At 39.5% G+C, this 18551-nt stretch overlaps 1 protein-coding gene across 6 annotated transcripts in view; it reads right to left on the bottom strand.

The window, feature by feature from the left end:
* NLN (neurolysin) overlaps positions 1-18551 on the bottom strand; it is a 104146-nt gene that overhangs the window by 31389 nt on the left and 54206 nt on the right. For all 6 annotated transcript variants that reach the window (XM_054487531.2, XM_054487532.2, XM_063664851.1 and 3 more), the window contains 5 exons: positions 14674-14781; positions 11919-12021; positions 10769-10929; positions 6283-6418; positions 3734-4100 (listed from right to left, as the gene is read on the bottom strand). In XM_054487531.2, coding sequence (XP_054343506.1) covers positions 3734-4100; positions 6283-6418; positions 10769-10929; positions 11919-12021; positions 14674-14781 — 875 coding nt within the window. The remainder of the gene's footprint in view (positions 1-3733; positions 4101-6282; positions 6419-10768; positions 10930-11918; positions 12022-14673; positions 14782-18551) is intronic.

The raw sequence follows: 18551 nt of genomic DNA, 5'->3' as shown, positions 1-18551 counted from the left end.
AGGACTTCATGTCTAAAACACCAAAAGCAATGGCAACAAAAGCCAAAATTGACAAATGGGATCTAATTAAACTCAAGAGCTTCTGCACAGCAAAAGAAACTACCATCAATCAGAGTGAACAGGCAACCTACAAAATGGGAGAAAATTTTCGCAACCTACTCATCTGACAAAGGGCTAATATCCAGAATCTACAATGAACTCCAACAAATTTACAAGAAAAAAAACAAACAACCCCATCAAAAAGGGGGCGAAGGACATGAACAGATGCTTCTCAAAAGAAGACATTTATGCAGCCAAAACACACATGAAAAAATGCTCACCATCACTGGCCATCAGAGAAATGCAAATCAAAACCACAATGAGATACCATCTCACACCAGTTAGAATGGCAGTCATTCAAAAGTCAGGAAACAACAGGTGCTGGAGAGGATGTGGAGAAATAGGAACACTTTTACATGGTTGGTGGGACTGTAAACTAGTTCAACCATTGTGGAAGTCAGTGTGGCGATTCCTCAGGGATCTAGAACTAGAAATACCATTTGACCCAGCCATCCCATTACTGGGTATACACCCAAAGGACTATAAATCATGCTGCTATAAAGACACATGCACACGTATGTTTATTGCGGCATTATTCACAATAGCAAAGACTTGGAACCAACCCAAATGTTCAACAATGATAGACTGGATTAAGAAAATGTGGCACATATACACCATGGAATACTATGCAGCCATAAAAAATGATGAGTTCATGTCCTTTGTAAGGAAATGGATGAAACTGGAAATCATCATTCTCAGTAAACTATCGCAAGAACAAAAAACCAAACACTGCATATTCTCACTCATAGGTGGGAATTGAACAATGAGAACACGTGGACACAGGAAGGGGAACATCACACTCTGGGGACTGTTGTGGGGTGGGGGAAGGGGGGAGGGATAGCATTGGGAGATATACTTAATGCTAGATGGCGAGTTAATGGGTGCAGCACACCAGCATGGCACATGTATACATATGTAACTAACCTGCATATTGTGCACATGTACCCTATAACCTAAAGTATAATAATAATAAAAAAAATAAAATAAAATAAAACCTATTCTGAATACCCTTTTAAAAAGTCAGTTAGACAAATAAAACAAGTTAATCCCTTTTACCTTTATGAAGAGAACATCTAAGATGACAGGAAGTAAGTATTAACTAGGTCACTACTTTCACAAAGATTACTCTCTGTTACCCACACCAGGGTGCTGGTAGCAATGACCAGATCTCTGAGTACAAAAGAAATTAATTATATCCTGGCAGTGAGACAGCAGAATGAGGTAGCAAGAATTGTTCTTTGACCCTGGAAAGAAAATCTGAGGACAGTTATAGGAGACTCCAATATTAAAGGATTACTCCTGAAAGAGTTCTTTGGTTAAAACTATATCCTGACACTTTTTAGTTAAAAATAAGACTCATTTATATTTGGCAGGGTTTTACTTTTAGGTCATAATATAAGTGAAAGTAAGTCCATAAAGCAGCAGGTGATGTGATTTGGCTGTGTCTCCACCCAAAGCTCATCTTGAATTGTAGTTCTCATAATCCCCATGTGTCGTGGGAGGGACCCAGTGGGAAGTAATTGATTCATGGGGTAGCCAGTCTCATGATAGTGAGTGAGTTCTCACAAGATCTGATGGTTTTATAAGGGGCTTTCCCCCGTTTGCTTGGCACTTCCCCTTCCTGCCGCCACGTGAAGAAGGATGTGTTTGCTTCCCCTTCTGCCATGATTGTAAGTTTCCTGAGGTCTCCCCAGCCCTGCAGAACTGTAAATGAATTAAACTTCTTTCCTTTATAAATTACCCAGTCTCGGTCAGTTCTTTACAGCATTGTGAGAACGGACTAATACACCAGGATAATCACTTAGGTGCTAAAAGACACTTCTGCCCACCATCTAGATGACATAGTTACTCAACCTACTTTTCAGCACTCAAAGTCAGTGGATTACAAACTTGTATGTATTACTGAATGAGGGGGATACTATACTCTCCTTTGATCTATTTATATGATTAGTAATTGTAAGAGGTTGACTTTGCTTTAGAAAGTAGCCTGGGGAGAAAGAGATCCAAATCCTTTTGTGTCTGATGAAACACTATGGTATCTATAGTTACTACATGCTATAGACACAATTATAACATTTTTATAATTGTTACCACTAATATCTGGGCAAGATGATTTGCACATATAGTCTTTAATGCATAAAACAATCCTGTAAAAGGATTTTCAGTCCCATATTACAGAGGAAGAAACAGAATCTCAAAGAGGTTATGTCACTCAAGCATTCAAACTCAAATCTGACTGACTGCAAAGGTTTTGCTACTTCTACTAAACTGTGCTGCCTCTCAGCCAGACTGAAGGGAGTGGCCATAGATTACTGGCAGACAGATTACCTAATAAACATTTTGGCGCTCAATTTTATTTATTTATGTTTTTTGAGTTAGAGTCTTGCTCTGTCGCCCTGGCTGGAGTGTAGTGGCGTAATCTCAGTTCCAGGGTTCAAGCTATTCTCACACCTTGGCCTCCCGAGTAGCTGAGACTACAGATGCATATTTAATTTTTGTATTTTTAGTAGAGACAGGGTTTCACCATATTGGCCAGGCTGATCTTGAACTCCTGACCTCAAGTGATCTGCCCACCTCAGCCTTCCAAAATGCTGGGATTACAGGTGTGAGCCACCATGCCTGGGTGGTGGTCAATATTAAATTAAGTAAATGTAGTGCACAAACTAGATGATGATGATAATGACAATGGTAGCAGCTAACTCTGATTAAGCCTTTGCTATGTGCTGAGCAGTCTTCTAAATGCTTTGCATGTATTCAACCAATTTAATCCTTACAATGACCATACAAAGCAGGTACTACTAATAGTCCCAGTTTATAGGACCTATAATATAGGTAAGAAAACTGGGGCACAGAAAAATTAAGTAACCTACCTAGTAAATGATGATGCCAGACATTCTGGCTTCAGACCCACATTTTAAATCTCTATACTAAGAAGCCCACGTGAGAAATATGAAAGAGTAGAGTCTTTTTTTAAATTAATTTTTTTAGAGATAGGGTCTAGCTCTGTCACCTAGGCTAGAATGCAGCAGTGTAATAATAGCTCACTGTAACCTTAAACTCCTGGACTCAAGTGATCCTCCTGCTTCAGCACAGCTAGGACTACAGGTGTGTACTACCACACCTGGCTAATTTTTAATTTTTTTTTTTTTGAGACAGGGTCTCACTCTGTCACCCAAGCTGGAGTGCAGTGTTGCAATCTTGGCTCACTGCAGCCTCCACCTCTGAGGCTCAAGTGATCCTTCCACCTCAGCCTCTCGAGTACCTGGGACTATAGGCATGTACCACTACACCTGGCTAATTTTTGTATTTTTTGTAGCAACAGAGTTTTGCCATGTTGCCCAGGCTGGTCTTGAAGTCCTAGACTCAAGCAATCCACTTGCCTCGGCCTCCCAAAGTGCTGGGACTACAGGCATGAGCCACTGCACTTGACCTAATTTTTAAATTTTTTGTAGAGACAGGGCCTGTGTTGCCCAGGCTGGTCTCGAACTCCTAGCCTCAAGCAATCCTCCCACCTTGGCCTCCCAAAGTGTTGGGATTACAGGCATGAGCCACTGTGCCTGGCCAAGAGTAGAGTCTTAAAAGTAGGTACTAGCTGAATCCCTAAGGTCCCTTCCAACAACGTGATCCTCAGTACCTTGGATAGAGGTCCAAATAGAACTGTCCCAATACTTCTCCTGTAGCTTTATCCTTCACAGTATAAAGTGTAACATTCTTGTTCCAAACATGAGCATCTGTCACTTGTTCAAATGAAAGTCCCAACAACTCCTGGTAGGTGTTCAGCAAGCCTTCAGTGACCACCTCAATTGGGAAGTATTCCTTGAGGAACTCTTGGTCTATGGAATACTTGAGTTCCTCTGTTTGAGTCATGTAGTAATACAGATCCCAGGCATTGATTTTCCCATCATATTCAAAACCCCTGTCTTCGCATTCCTTTTTCTTCAAATTCAAAATAAACTCTCGTTCTGCTTCACCCAAGGGTTTTAACTTCTGGCTTAAATCATCTGTAAGGAAAAGGAAAAGTTAGTGATCTACTTGCTTTTGGAAGCAAGCATACTCATAAATACCACCTGTGTTTTAGCATGGTGCTTCCTCCTTTGCAATACTCAATACAGATAAATCAGGTGGAAAGAGGGAAAGGAGGAGGAAAAAAAGTGAGAGAGGAAAGCAGGCTATATTATGGAAGCACACTTTGCTCTTTGGGGTTATTGATTTTATGGTCCTAGCCCCTTTTTCTTTTAACACCACCAGAACTGGGCCATGAGTTCCTCAATTCATCACCAAAGCTCAAGTTTATCTCAGAGAATGCTGACTGAAGAATGTTATTCAGGGAACAAAGCACTAGTGAAACTAAAGTCATGTACATGATTATTCTTCAATGAAGTTAGTCAGACTCCTAAGAAAGCTAGGGAAAACACATCAGATGTGACCTGTGGTCAATGTTATCTAGAAATTCCTATCACTGGGTTTAGTTTCTCATTACCCCATTTCTATGAAGGTCTATCTGGACACAGTAATCCAGTTTTTAGCTGGAGAAACTTCTGAGAACCACAAATTATATTGCTGTGGTCAATTTTTCACTTTACTGTATTTGGCTAAATGAGTATGGTCTTATGTATTTATTTTTTACATTTTGTTACGTACGTTAAGATAAAAATATGCCTGGCTCTGCAAAGGACATGGCAGTTCAGAAGGCAACCCCACAATGTGAGAGATGGAGGAGCAGCCTGAGGAATACCATGAAGAGAAGTGAGGAAACTCATGGAGGATACAAAGATATAGTTTTCCATATATAGATGTGTGTGTGTGTGTGTGCGTGTGTGTCTGTGTGTGCACGTATACACACACACACACACATATATATATATAGAGAGAGAGAGAGAGGGAGAGTGAGTGAGTTTTGCTATGTTGCCCAGGCTGGACTCCAACTCTCAGATTCAAGGGATCCTCGCACTTTAGCCTTTCAAGAGGACACTTTGCATAGGAATATGCCAATCTCAAATCAGAAGGAAAACTCCTTTAAATGAATTAAGTTAATCAGGTGGTTACTAAGGAAAATTTTAGTGTATGCAATCACCACTGAAGGAAACATTCTTTACAAACCTGTTAACTCTCTGAGCCATCCTCTTGTATACCATGCATCAGACTGTAATTACCTGTTCACACTTCTGTTGTTTCTAGTGACAAATCCATTGAGAAAAAGACCGTGTCTCTTTTTAAAAAATTATTTTTATTTTTAGAGGCAGGGTCTTGCTCTGTCACCCAGGCTGGAGCACAGTGGCATGATCATGGCTCACTGCAGCCTTGAACTCCTGGGCTCAAGGGATCCTCCCACCTCAGCCTCCCAAGTAGCTAGAATTACAGGCACGTGCTACCATGCCTGGCTAATTTTTAAATTTTTCTGTAGAGACAGGGTTGGAGTCTCTTTGTTTCCCAAGCTGGTCTTGGACTCTGAGTCTCAAGTAGTACTCCCACCTCGGCCTCCCAAAGTGCTGGGATTACAGGCATGAGCTGCCATGCCCAGCCAAAAGGACCTTGTCTTATTCCTTTCTGTAATCCTACTATTTAGCATACTGCCTAAGGCTGAATAGTTATTTCATAAACGTCTCATGAATGAATGAATTATACAATAACAAATACGTACCATTTATGGAGTTTAATGTTATAGTTATAATAGTTTTTATGTATACTATTTTATATTACAGTTATTAGACAATAGTTTTATGTGTATTATTTTATATTAGTTCTGTATATTAACAAGTGGTTTCTGGAATATTAAATGTTTTTTGTTTATGTATGTTTTATTTTTATGTACGTCATATTTGTCAGCTTATTTTATACAAATTCATAAGCAGCCATGCTATGACTACTAAATCCCTAGTGACAGTGAATAAAGCCAGTAACTTTAGTAACTCTCTGTTAGAACCTACATGTCATGTTATGTTAGGAATTAGTATAAAAAGCCTAAACAAGATATAAGATACAGTGAGGCCAGGCCTATACTAGCAATATAAACAATAAGCAGTGCCTAGAACCAAGCATACTATCTAACACTTAATAGATGATCAACATACTTCTCTCGAATGAAGGAAAAGTAGGATGTCCTCAAAGGCATATTATGTCTGAGGCCTTCTGTCTGGTTGACATGGTATAGCAAAACAGTCATAGAAAAAAAAAAGAACTAACCTAGAAAGGCTGTTACGCGGCTTGTGCTCTTTGCAGTGTTCATTTCAAGGACAAAGTCAGCATGTGTGCTATAACCGAGTAGTTTGGCAACCTTGGCCCGCAATGGGAGTAGCTGCTGCAAAATTATGGTGTTTTCCTAGTAATAAACAACAGCAACAAAATAAAGGCTAATCAATAATTTGATCCAAAGCACTAAAAGGAAGAATTACTGTATGTATTTTTAGGTTTGTAAAATTATCAAATATTTTTAGACCATTTAAACTTCTGGTTCCATTTTGGTGTTATAGGCTTTTTTTTTTGATTCACGATTTCGTTTTATTTCTGAAATAATTTATGACTTTTTTAAACTTCAGGAGATAACTATGAGGTCTTAATAAAATTGTAGGTGCTATAAACTTAGAGTGAAAATATATTTTTAAGGAATATAGCGAATCCATATTTACTTCTACTGACAGAACTGCACCAAATCTTGGTACTTTCAGTTCTTTTGGACATTTTTATTGTGGTAAAATACATATAACGTAAACTTTATCTTTTTAATTTCATACCCATTTGTATGGCTACTATTTTTAAAAACACAGAAAATGTGCTGGTGAGGAAATGGAGAAATTGGAACCCTTGCACATTGCTGATGAGAATGTAAAGTAGTTCAGCTGCTGTAGAAAATGGTATGGTGATTCCTAAAAAAATTAAACCATATGATCCAGCAATTCTACATCTCAGTAAATAACAAAGATAATTGAAAGCAGAGACTCAAAGAGAGATCTATACACCCACGTTCACAGCAGCATTATTTATAACAGCCAAAAGATGGAAGCAACCCAAGTGTCCATGGACAGATATACAGCTAAACAAAATGTGGTATATATGTACAATGGAATATAACTCTGCTTTTACAAGGAAAGAAATTCTGACACATGCTACAACATGGATGACCCTTTAAGGTATGCTAAGTGAAATAAGCCAGACACAAAAAGACAACTATTTTATTATGCCACTTATATGAAGTTCCTAGAGTAGTGAAATTCACAGAGACACAGAATAGAATAGTAATTGCCAGGGCCTGGGGAAAGGGGATAATGGGGAGTTAATGCTTAATGGGTACAGTTTCAGTTAAGGAAGATGAAAAAACTCTGCAGGTGGATACAGGTGATGGCTGCAGAAAAATATAAACATATTCTCAATGTGAATATACTTAATGCCACATGCTATGGTCTGAATGTCTCCCAAAATTCACGTGTTGAAACATAATCCCTTTTGAGGTAGTGTTAAACGGCAGGGCCTTTTGGGAAGTGACCAATGAATTAGTGCCTTATAAAAGGGCTACAGCTAAAGAACTTGGGCCTTTTCTGCCCTTCCCCCTTCTGCCATGTGAGGACACAGAAAAAAGGCCCTTTCTAGACACTGAATGCTGATGTCCCTTGATCTTGAATTTCTCAGCCTTCAGAACTGTGAAAAATTTCTATTGTTCATAAATTACTTCTTCTGTGGTATTTTGTTATAGCAGCACAAATGAACTAAGGCACCATAAAATTCTGCTTTTAAAAATGTTTCAGGGATTTTTCCCAAGTTAACATTACAAATATCTTTTATATTTTATTTGTATTAAAAATACAAAAATCGATATTATTTTATTATTTTCTTAACAATGAAATAAAAAGGAATTCTCCCAGAGGAAGTAAATAAATGTTAAAGTAAAAGAAAAAATTAATTCCAATAATCAAATCAGCAAATTATTTATAGACTGGTTTCTAAGGAAAATCACACACTGAGGTCACACTACCTGCATTCAAAATTTGGTTCCACCATTTACTAGTTACCTGATCTTGGGCAAATTCTGGAGCTTTCTGACCCTCAGTTTTCTTATTTGCAAGCTGTGAAAAATAAAAATACCTACACTGGAGAGTAATCATGAAGATTCAAATGAGAATATATCTAAAGTGCTTAGACAAATGCCTGGCACATAACCACACACTATATAATTATCTGTTATAATTATTACTATTTTAAAACTAAAATGGAAAACACAGAAGAGAAACATACATAATGTAATCTCCAAGTTCTAAAATTAAATAGTTTAATTAGATTTTTCTTTCATTTTTTGCAGTTTCTCCAGATCTTCTCCCTAGACTGCCAATTTTCTCCCAATATCTGTTCTCTCATTTTTTCTTTTAGTAATAGAACTCTGAATTTTTTTTTTTTTTTAATTTTCATAGAGGTGAGGTCTTGCCATATTGCTGAGGCTGCTCTTGAACTCCTGGCCTCAAGCAATCCTCTTGCCTTGGCCTCCCAAAGTGTTGGGATTACAAGTGTGAGCCACTGTGCCCGGCTGAACTCTGAATTTTTGCTGGACACTTGGTTACCTAATTATGTTTCCCAGCCTTCCTCAAAGCCAGCTGTGGCCATGTGATACTCAATGGGATAATGGGATGTGAATGAAGTGATGAGTGAAATTTCTGGGTCATGTCGGATGGATCTTTGCCTTGCTGGCTGTGAACTGAAGATGACAACAATGACCCTGCAAGCCACACACTGAGGATGGTAGAGCTGTCTTCCACTTCTGGACCACTCACCTCTTGACTTACAGTTGCAAGACAAATCTTTTAAAAAAAAAATTGTGGTAAAATCTGCCATTTTAGCCATGTAAAATTCAACGGCAATAATACTCATTCTGTTGTGCAACCACTACCATTATCTGTTTCTAAAACTTATCCATTACCCCAAACAGAAACTCTGTAACCATTAACTCCCCAGTCTTCCCTCTCCTCATTCCCTGGTAACCTCTAATCTACTTTCTGGAAAGATACAACTTTTATCTTATTTGAGCTACTGTGCTTTTGACTTCTGTCAAGTCCCTCTGCCTGGACCCTGACATATGTAGAGATTAATACCAGAGATTGGGTGGTACTAACAATAAAAATGAAAAATGTACAGGAATGGAAGGTAAGGACCCAGACACTGCAGGCCGGGAAGCAGGTTCTCATTATACCATGGGTATTTGTGAAAACCGTTGCTTGCCATAACTCAGACGGCAGGCCATGTACCTACTGAGTCTTAGTCTAGAGGAATTGTTTGGGAAAACTAATACTGTTGGGAGGTGTTTTTTTGGCATTTGTTGCTTTTTGAAAGATTACACGGGAGAGATGAGCTTGGGTGAGAATTGGCCAGTTTCTAAAGATGGAAGGAAAAGAATTCTGCTGAGGGAGGTTCTGCCTATGGTCTACAACCTTCAGATGGTTGGAAAAGCCAATTGCTCTGTATTCCTAGTGTCAGGAGAAAAGGCTGTCACTCCGAGTTACTGAACTGCAGACAGGAGTTTGAGAATGCTGCCTTCCTCCACAAGCTCACTATGTTCAGAGGGCCTGAAAGCAGACTTCATTAAATGGAGGAAGAGTGAGATGGATAAATTCAGAAGCCAGTATAAAAGATTTGGCAAGTTTAAGAACTATGACCAAAAGTGATATTTGGGTATAGTTATTTTGACATGCATCTGATTAGCAGCAAACATACAAGAAACCTACATTTTTGAGGAGGCTGTATTACCAAAGATATCGTAAGTCTAGCCTACAAAAGTTTGTGATTATTTGATCCCTAAAGCAACCCTTGGGATTCTACCTGACATTAGCAGGACCAGCAGTCCCCCAAGATATGGTCATCAAGGATAATGGACAAAAACAATTCCCTGTGGGCAAAACTGGGGGCCATGGAGTACAATTGATGAAGGAATTCTTGTGAGAAAGCAGACCCAAGTTTAGTCCAACAAGCTAACCAAGAAACTTCACCATAGTACAGAATCTTCCCAATTCCTGAGGAATTGGAAAGTTTTAGAAAATTGCTATGAGCTTGCTATGTTTCCCAGTTTTTCTTTTTCCAAATGGGACTTTTCAGTGCGGTTATTCTTTTCCTATGCCATCACTGGGGGTGTTGGGGGAGGGTGTGGGGGTGAGGAGCTGATAACTTGTCTTCCTTGTATGGTTTGCTGGATTATGAGAAGCTACAACCAGGAAGAATTGTATCACCCAGAGATCCTGGTCTTTGAGCTTCAGGCAGTAACCGGGAATTAACAAATGGTGAATGGGTCCTATGTAAGGAAAAAAGGGTCCTCATGGTTACTTGGAATAGCTAGAGAGGCAGATCATGGTAGAACTGGCTAGATGACTGAGAATCCCTGTCTACTTCTTCCTTTTTTCTTTTTTCATATTAAAGCAGGACTTACCAGTGCTGGATTGTTGATTTAGGAGAGGAGCAACTTCTAATTTATTTAATCCATTCTATTTTTATTAGAACAGCTTATCCTGTGACCACACCAAGCAGGTTGTCAATGAGCAATGAAAAAGCTAAAAGTCTTGTAAGTCTGAGGAATTAGAGATACTGTGCACACACACGAATATCAGTCTCTGAGCTGACTTTGACACTGGTGAACAAAGTAAACCCTTTTCTTAAAATATTCCATTAAAAACAAAAGAAAGACAAACATTTATAATACCTCTTTGCACCTTGTATTAAAAGCCATTTCCATCCTTCTTCTGGTTTCAGGGATACAACATTTCTTCATGACAGGGAAATAGTGTGGATATTTTAAGGTAATTTTATACTTGTCATCATCTATCTTTTCTAAACTGTCAATGAAATCATCAGGAAGAGCACCTGCAAAAAATCATTTTCTCATATATCAAATTTTCCACTCATTGCTGGTTTATTTAGCATTGGCATGGTGCCTTTTAGTAGCTCTAGGAATTTTGTGTAGTAATTGAAATTCAAGTAAAATAATGACAATCCTTTAAATATCATTTTGATGTTGCTGGAATTGGGGTGGCTGTTGGAGGCCAGGTGCCTTGGGAGACGGTAATTCAAAATATGAACAAGTTTCAGTAAACTTGCGCAAATGATGTTTCAGTGGAGAACAGGCAAAATTAAGAGAAGAAAGACCCAGGAAGGCTGGGCACAGTGGCTCACGCGTGTAATCCCAGCACTTTGGGAGGCCAAGGTGGGTGGATCATGAGGTCAAGAAATCGAGACCATCCTGGCCAACATGGTGAAACCCCGTCTCTACTAAAATTACAAAAATTAGCTGGGCGTGGTGGCACATGCCTGTAGTCCCAGCTACTTGGGAGGCTGAGGCAAGAGAATTGCTTGAACCAGGGAGGTGGAGGTTGCAGTGAGCCAAGATTGCGCCACTGCACTCCAGCCTGGCAATAGAGCAAGACTCCGTCTCAAAAAAAAAAAAAAAAGAAAAGAAAAGAAAAGAAAAAAGACCCAGGACTGAGTAAGAAGAGACTAGTTTAAGATACAATGCAGGAAACATTGCAAGTCAAAAAAAAATTTTAAGGCACTGAAGGCTGTTAAACACGACTATAAACTACCAAGAAAAATTATGAAAAAAAAAAAAAGATTATTAAGTCCCCTCTGGACTGTCTGTAGAAATTTTATATACTCTCATTAGCCTAAAATCTAATTTTGGTTGGTTTGATTACCTCTTCTGTAGAAGGGGTGGTGGGCTTAGGTACTGGATCATTTTTTAAATAATTATTTGAACTATGATTTAGAAATTTTGTATCCAGAAAGTAAAACAAACTGTGAGGTAACACTATTTGCCTAAATTATATGATTTAATCTAGAAAAATAATAAAACTTACCAAGTTCAGCCTTGGAAAATACAAGGAAGGTATCATCCTCATTGAGGTTTTTGTTAAAATCAATACATAGCTCACTCATTCTTTTCTTCATTGATTTGATTTCCTGAAAGGAAGATAAAAATACAGGGCATTAGCATTAAAAAGAAACTCATTTTTTGCCAGGCACGGTGGCCCACGCCTGTAATCCCAGCAATTTGGGAGGCCGAAGCGGGTGGATCATTTGAGGTCAAGAGTTCGAGACCAGCCTGGCCAACATGGTGAAAGCCAGTCTCTACTAAAAATACAAAAATTAGCTGGATGTGGTGGCGTGTGCTTATAATCCCAGCTACTCAGGAGGCTGAGGCAGGAGAATTGCTAGAAAAAAACAACAACTCATTTTTGTCACCATCAATTGAGTAAGTTTCACTTTCATATGAAGATTGACTTCTGTGCCCAAACTCCAGGAAGTACTTCTGTAGAGATGTGCTTGATAAAACAGGTTTCTGTAGTCCGCTATGTCATGCCCACATGTATCTGTGTGTAGCACTTATAGAAAGGCAAGCCTGGTGATGTCTTGGAAATTAGTTGTGAATTTGAAGAATAAATTTAGGAGGTACAGTAAACACAATATATTGCACATAGTACATACACAATAAATAGTTTCTGAGTGAATGAATAAATCTAGCAGCGCATTACCAATTAGCAAATTTCTAATCGTTTCCAATTCAAAATTTTAATTCAGTAATCAGCATCTGGTTATGAAGTAAACCAAGAGATAAGAGCTGAATAATTCATTCTATTGTTGCTTCAGGGAAAAGGTGATGCTTTCGTTTTATAGAGCTTTTGTAAACAAAGATGATTTATAGACTCTAAGATTTGCATAAAAAGTATTAGGTGGGAGATCAAATGAAGCAATAAGAAGGAAACCACCAGAAAAAAAAAAGATACAATTTTATTAATCTGTCCCATTCTTCTAACAATGTTACATAATGAAATTTACTGCTTTTCAAAGTGTGGCCCTGGCTAGGAGCATCAGCATCACCAGGGAAGTTGCTAGAAACGCAAATTCTTGGGACCGCCACTCTAACCCTACTAAAGTGCAAACTCTTAGAAGTTGAGTCCTATAATCAGAGTTTTAATAAGCCCTCCGTGTAATTTTGATGCACACTAAATTTGAGACTACTGACCTAACACACTGTTCAGTGGTGTTTTCCGATACTCTCCCTCAACCCCCTTTCTACCTCTGCCCCACTTTGCAGCGCCCATGTAGTTCAGATAGGACCTGATCCTATCTGCAACTCTAGGTGTGTGACTTCTACACCACTTGGGCGCTCCTTCCACCCCCATTGCCCTCAGGACTGTTCAGATAACCCAGGCCTGGTATTCCATTGACTAAAAGGGAATTCAGGATTAACCATAGGATCCACTCTGGGCCATTAAGACATGAGGAGAGGTTTACTGGTGGCTTCTCTATGTCCTTCTGGATGGTGGAGTTTTTAGATTTATAGCCATTTTAGGAATGAAAGGAAGCCAGCCTTTAGATAAAACTAACACTGAGGAAGACACAGTAGAGAAATAGAAAAATCAGCTGGCCAATGACTCCACTGTGCATCAGGATCAAACCAACCCACGCAGCTCACCAACCCCTCGACCTTCCAGTTATACAAGCAAATAAATCTCTCGTTTAAACAGGGTTTTGTTAGCTGCAACCAAACATATCTTAACTAATACAGTGTTCATGCTCCAAACAGAATTAAGAATTGACCAGGAAGACAAAGGGTCAGGTAAGTGAGATCAATCACATTTCTCCTCTAACTCAGTGAAGGAAGAGGATACAAGGTGATCAAAGGGCTTTACGTGGGAGAAAGGTACCCGTATCTCAGTGGTGCCTGTGGTTATAGCTAACATGCTGACAACACTTGATTTGGATTTCTTCCAAACTTATTTCCAGTCCTGCTGGCTAGAAGAATGACCTGGAAATAAATCATGGAGTATATTTCCTTTCCAAGAAGAAAAAGGTTAATTCTGGAGCCAAGTTTATTTTTGAACCTGGAAGACTTGACTGGCATTAGACAAAAGAAAAAGTTTGAGAGGCATCTTTCAGCAGCTAATCTCTCTCCTTTTAAGGGGCATGTGTTAAACATAGGATACTCCATTCCAAGGTGCTGGTTTTAAAACTCTCCATCGGTAAGGATTTTATAATCAGTGCCCCATCTCTGTATGACCAAGGGAGTGAAAAGACAAATCAACTACTAAGACCTGAGAACAGCTCTTAAAGAATGTAAAACAGGGTAGGGAAAATAAGCTCAACACACATGAAACAAATAAAACTTGTACAAGGTGTAAGAACAATTTTAAGTTATCAGTTGTTTGTCATCATGAAGTTAACAGGAGTTGTAGAATTTAAAACCACTAAATACGAAATACATTGCAGATGAATTTGTATTACGGGTTATTTTATTACAACCCATCTGGTTTCCCTATTTTCTGTTTTTTGTTGCACAAGTTGGGTAGCCCTCATCCGAAATGCTTGGGGCTTGAAATGTTTCAGATTTTGGAGTTTCTGGAGTCTGGAATATTCCCATTATTACCAGTAGAGCACGCCTAACCCGCAAAACCTGAAATGCTCCAATGAGCATTTCCTCTGAGCATCATGTCGGCACCCAAAAGTTGCAGACTGTGGAGCATTTTGGATTTCTGGATTAGGGATGTTCAACCAGTATTTTGTTTTATTTATTCATTTTTTTTCTGATAAGAAAAGGAAACATAAACTCACATTCTGTACTTGTTCAGGAAGATGGAGCCCATTTCTTTTCCCCATTTTAATTGACTTTTCCAGGTATCGTCTGGCCTCAGGTTTTATCTTCCCCAGATCACAGGTTTCCTGAAATTAAAGAGCATGAAAACCATTTCTGTTGAAACAGTGCATAGGTAAATTATAAACTATGAGGTCACAGCAAATTTATTCATCATCTCTGTTGGGTTATGAAGCACATAGGTGATTATGAGGCAGGCCCTATTGAAGACCTAATTTCTTTTATGCTTTAGTGAGCTCCTGCTCATTTAAAACAGAAACATGAAATAAATAAAAAGCTAACTAGAATTTCCTTGCCTTGAATCAAAATCAGCAGTGCCTGTACCACTTGAAAGTGTGATAACAGAGCATTTGCATAATCTAATTCTGAGCATTCTTTATGACTGAGTGGTCTTTTTCACAAAACATATTTCTTATCACAAATCATCTGGACTTAATTTTCTATCATTTGCTAACCTGGTTCCAACTTGAAAGGCAGGAATAGAAATAATGGGTAAATTCTACACAAATGTAGAGTGGGACTCTTTTGCCAATATACCAAACAGGGAGAGCTGGATAAAGCCCCAGCAAAAGCCTTTCAACACTTCAAAAATGCCTTACTGTCATTTGCCAAGAGAGATCAAGGGACTACAGCAAGCCGCATAGGAACAAGTATCTGGGGAAAATGAGTCAGCACTGCACAAAGAGGAGGAAAGCTGGACAGTAAATTTGAATCTATATGCAGCAGCACAAACAACACTCACTCAAAAGAACAGAGGACCATGGAGGGGAATGGAAAATCCCCCCAGCCACAGCAAGGTAATAAAGACACCAGATGTTTCTCTAAAGCAGGTGGCAGAATACACATGGTACATCTGGATGGCTGGGTAGTTAGTGGTTCCTAAGAAGAAATGGACTCTGGACAGATTCAGCAGGTGTAATGGATTCAGTTTGGTTGAAAGCCAATGAGGGACTTCTATTTCTAAAGCCTTATAGGCCTTCTATTGGTTAAACATTCTCTCCATGACAGACCCAGGCTGTTCAACCCTGAGCATCCCTAATTTCCCAACTAATTAAATCTGTAAAAGGACTGTGTTTAGCTTAGAGACTGCATTTTAGATTGTTGGTGCTAGATCTGTGCTGCAATAATTCTGTAATTGTATATCTTTTGTTGCAGCAGGTAACAGAGTTGTATTTTAACTAAATACTACTTAATACAGCCAACTGTATCTCACTTTGCCTGCTGAAAAATTATTTTATTTTTTTGGAGACAGTCTTGCTCTGTCACCCAGGCTGGAGTGCAGTGGTGTGATTATCAGCTCACTGCAACCTCCGCCTCCCAGGTTCAAGCAATTCTCATGCCTCGGCCTCCCAAGCAGCTAGGATTACAGGCATGTGCCACCACGTCCAGCTAATTTTTGCATTTTTAATAGAGACAGGGTTTTGCCACATTGGCCAGGATGGTCTCAAACTCCTGTCCTCAAGTGATCCACCTGCCTTGGCCTCCCAAAGTGCTGGGATTGCAGGTTTGAGTGACCATGCCTGGCCAACAAATAATTTTATGTTACAGTACTAAAGCATTTGTTGTGCATATATTTACTCTAAGGTTATCCTCAGTGGAGGCAGAAAATATTAGGCTCCTTTTTCCACAGAAACCTCCCTTTGTTTCCCTGGAGAATTTGTGCATGCTGGCATGACTGGAGTTGGAACCCTCCCTAGCTAGTATCAGTGCACAATGGGATGCTAGCAGCAGGTGCCTGCAAAGGGAAGAAACCCACAACGGCCAGGGAGATAACTGGGCTATGGGCTGGTTCCCTCAGGGGTGGCCAGCAGCTCCAATCACAGTATTCCTGCGGATGTGATTAACTTGGGTTGATCTAGGCTGGCTTTAGCAGCACCAGGAAGTCTGTCCTGTAGTGTGAAGCACAGCAACAGGAGTCTCTCGACAGTGCAATACTGCAAGCTGTAGAGCTGGGGAGAATCCAGGCTGTAGTTATGTGCAGGGGACTTGGGAGGAATCCCTGGTGAGAAGGGCCTGGCAAGAGCTGGGTAAGTTGTTAAGGACCCAGGCGAGCAGGCTAAGGTCCAGAGCAGAAGGCAATGAAAGGAGCCAGTGAGAAGCTAAGGCTACAGGGGGACAGCCGTGTGTGTACTTGGGTTCCTGGGCCACATTTGGCCATGAGCTCAGGACACAGACTCATGACAAAGCCTCAACAGCTGAAGAATGCAGAATTCCTACCCTACGGCTATGCTTGATGAGGATGGGCTCTCATACTAGGTAGACTGCAACCTGCCCTATCAGCATGTAGCAGGGCTGCTCTTTCAGAAAGCCTAAAATATATTCAGGACATGAACTCAAAACTCATAGTCTATGTTAAAGTTAAAACTACTTATTCTCAAAATAAATGACACAGGTGCAAACAGGTAGAAGGATATTCTGAGAAAAATCAGCCCTGAATTAGGTCTAATTAAAATATGACTAATTAGCCTGGGAGTAGTGGCTCATGCCTTTAATCCCAGCATTGGGAGGCCGAATCGGGCGGATTACTTGAGGTGAGGGGTTTGAGACCAGCATGGCCAACATAGCAAAATCCCGTCTCTACTAAAAATACAAAAATCAGCCGGGTGTGGTGGCATGTGTGTGTAATTCCAACTACTTGGGAGGCTGAGGCAGGAGAATCACTTGAACCCGGGAAGTGGAAGCTCTAGTCAGCTGAGATCGTGCCACTGCATTCTGGCCCAGGTGATGGAGTAAAACTGTCTCAAAAAAAAAAAAAAAAAAATATATATATATATATATATATATAAAATTTATATATGTATGACTAATTAACTGTAATGAAATCTTTAACTTACCACAAAAATGACACAACAGAAATCTGACTAATTATAACCAGACACTCCTTGCGAGGCAGACACAGGTCTCGGGAAATCCCCAGAGTTCTCTGGTAGGAGTAAGGCGCTTCTAAAATGTGCTACTTAAGCACATTCCTAACCCAGAGCTGATCATAGTAATATTCTCTTACAATCCCCAGGCAAGGTCAGAATTACTGCCCAAGGATTTTCTAAGAGGGAATCAGCCAACACTTATAGACTGTCTTGCTGTAATTGCACCTTCCTTCCTAACAAAAATTTCTCCCCTTGAATCTCAGCCAGGCCATGGGCCTCTTTAGGTGAAGTTTTTCTGCTTAAAGAGTAGAGGGCTAAAGTTCTCAGAAGTGATTTTTAAATTTATATGATCTGACAGTATTGAACCTTATTTTAGTCTCTGTGGTGACAAGATTTAATTTTACCCTAACTTCCTCCTGTAACAAAGAGTTTTAATATGAATGTGTATTCTCTCTGTCTGCATCTCTCTCACAAGTATGATTATATATTCATATTACAGACAAGAAAACTGAGGTTAAATGATTTTCCCAAGATCATATAGCTATCTAATGGTTAAAAACAGCAAAAAAAAAACAAAACTTTGAATTCTAGTTTAATGTTTTTCCCAATGTACCATACTACTATATTACCATCCTTAATCATTCTTTAAAATTTTATCCCAAAAATTGAGTTTATTATTATTATTATTTTTGAGACAGGGTCTCTGTCACCTAGGCTGGAGTACAGTGGTGTAATCATGGCTCACTGCACCCTTGAACTCCTAGGCTCAATAGATCTTTGCACCTCAGTATCCCAAGTAGCTGGGATTATAGGCACATGCCACCACATCTGGCTAATTTTTGTATATTTTGTAGAGAAGGGGTTTAATCATGTTGCCCAGGCTGTTCTAAAACTCCTGAGCTCAAATGATCCACCTGCCTCGGCTTCCCAACCTGCTGGGATTACAGACATGAGCCACCGTGCCTGGCCAA

This window comes from Pongo pygmaeus, chromosome 4 (assembly GCF_028885625.2).
Source record: "Pongo pygmaeus isolate AG05252 chromosome 4, NHGRI_mPonPyg2-v2.0_pri, whole genome shotgun sequence".
NCBI classification, from domain to species: domain Eukaryota; kingdom Metazoa; phylum Chordata; class Mammalia; order Primates; family Hominidae; genus Pongo; species Pongo pygmaeus.
Note: the sequence above shows the minus strand (reverse complement) of the source record. Positions and strands in the feature narration are given on the sequence as shown.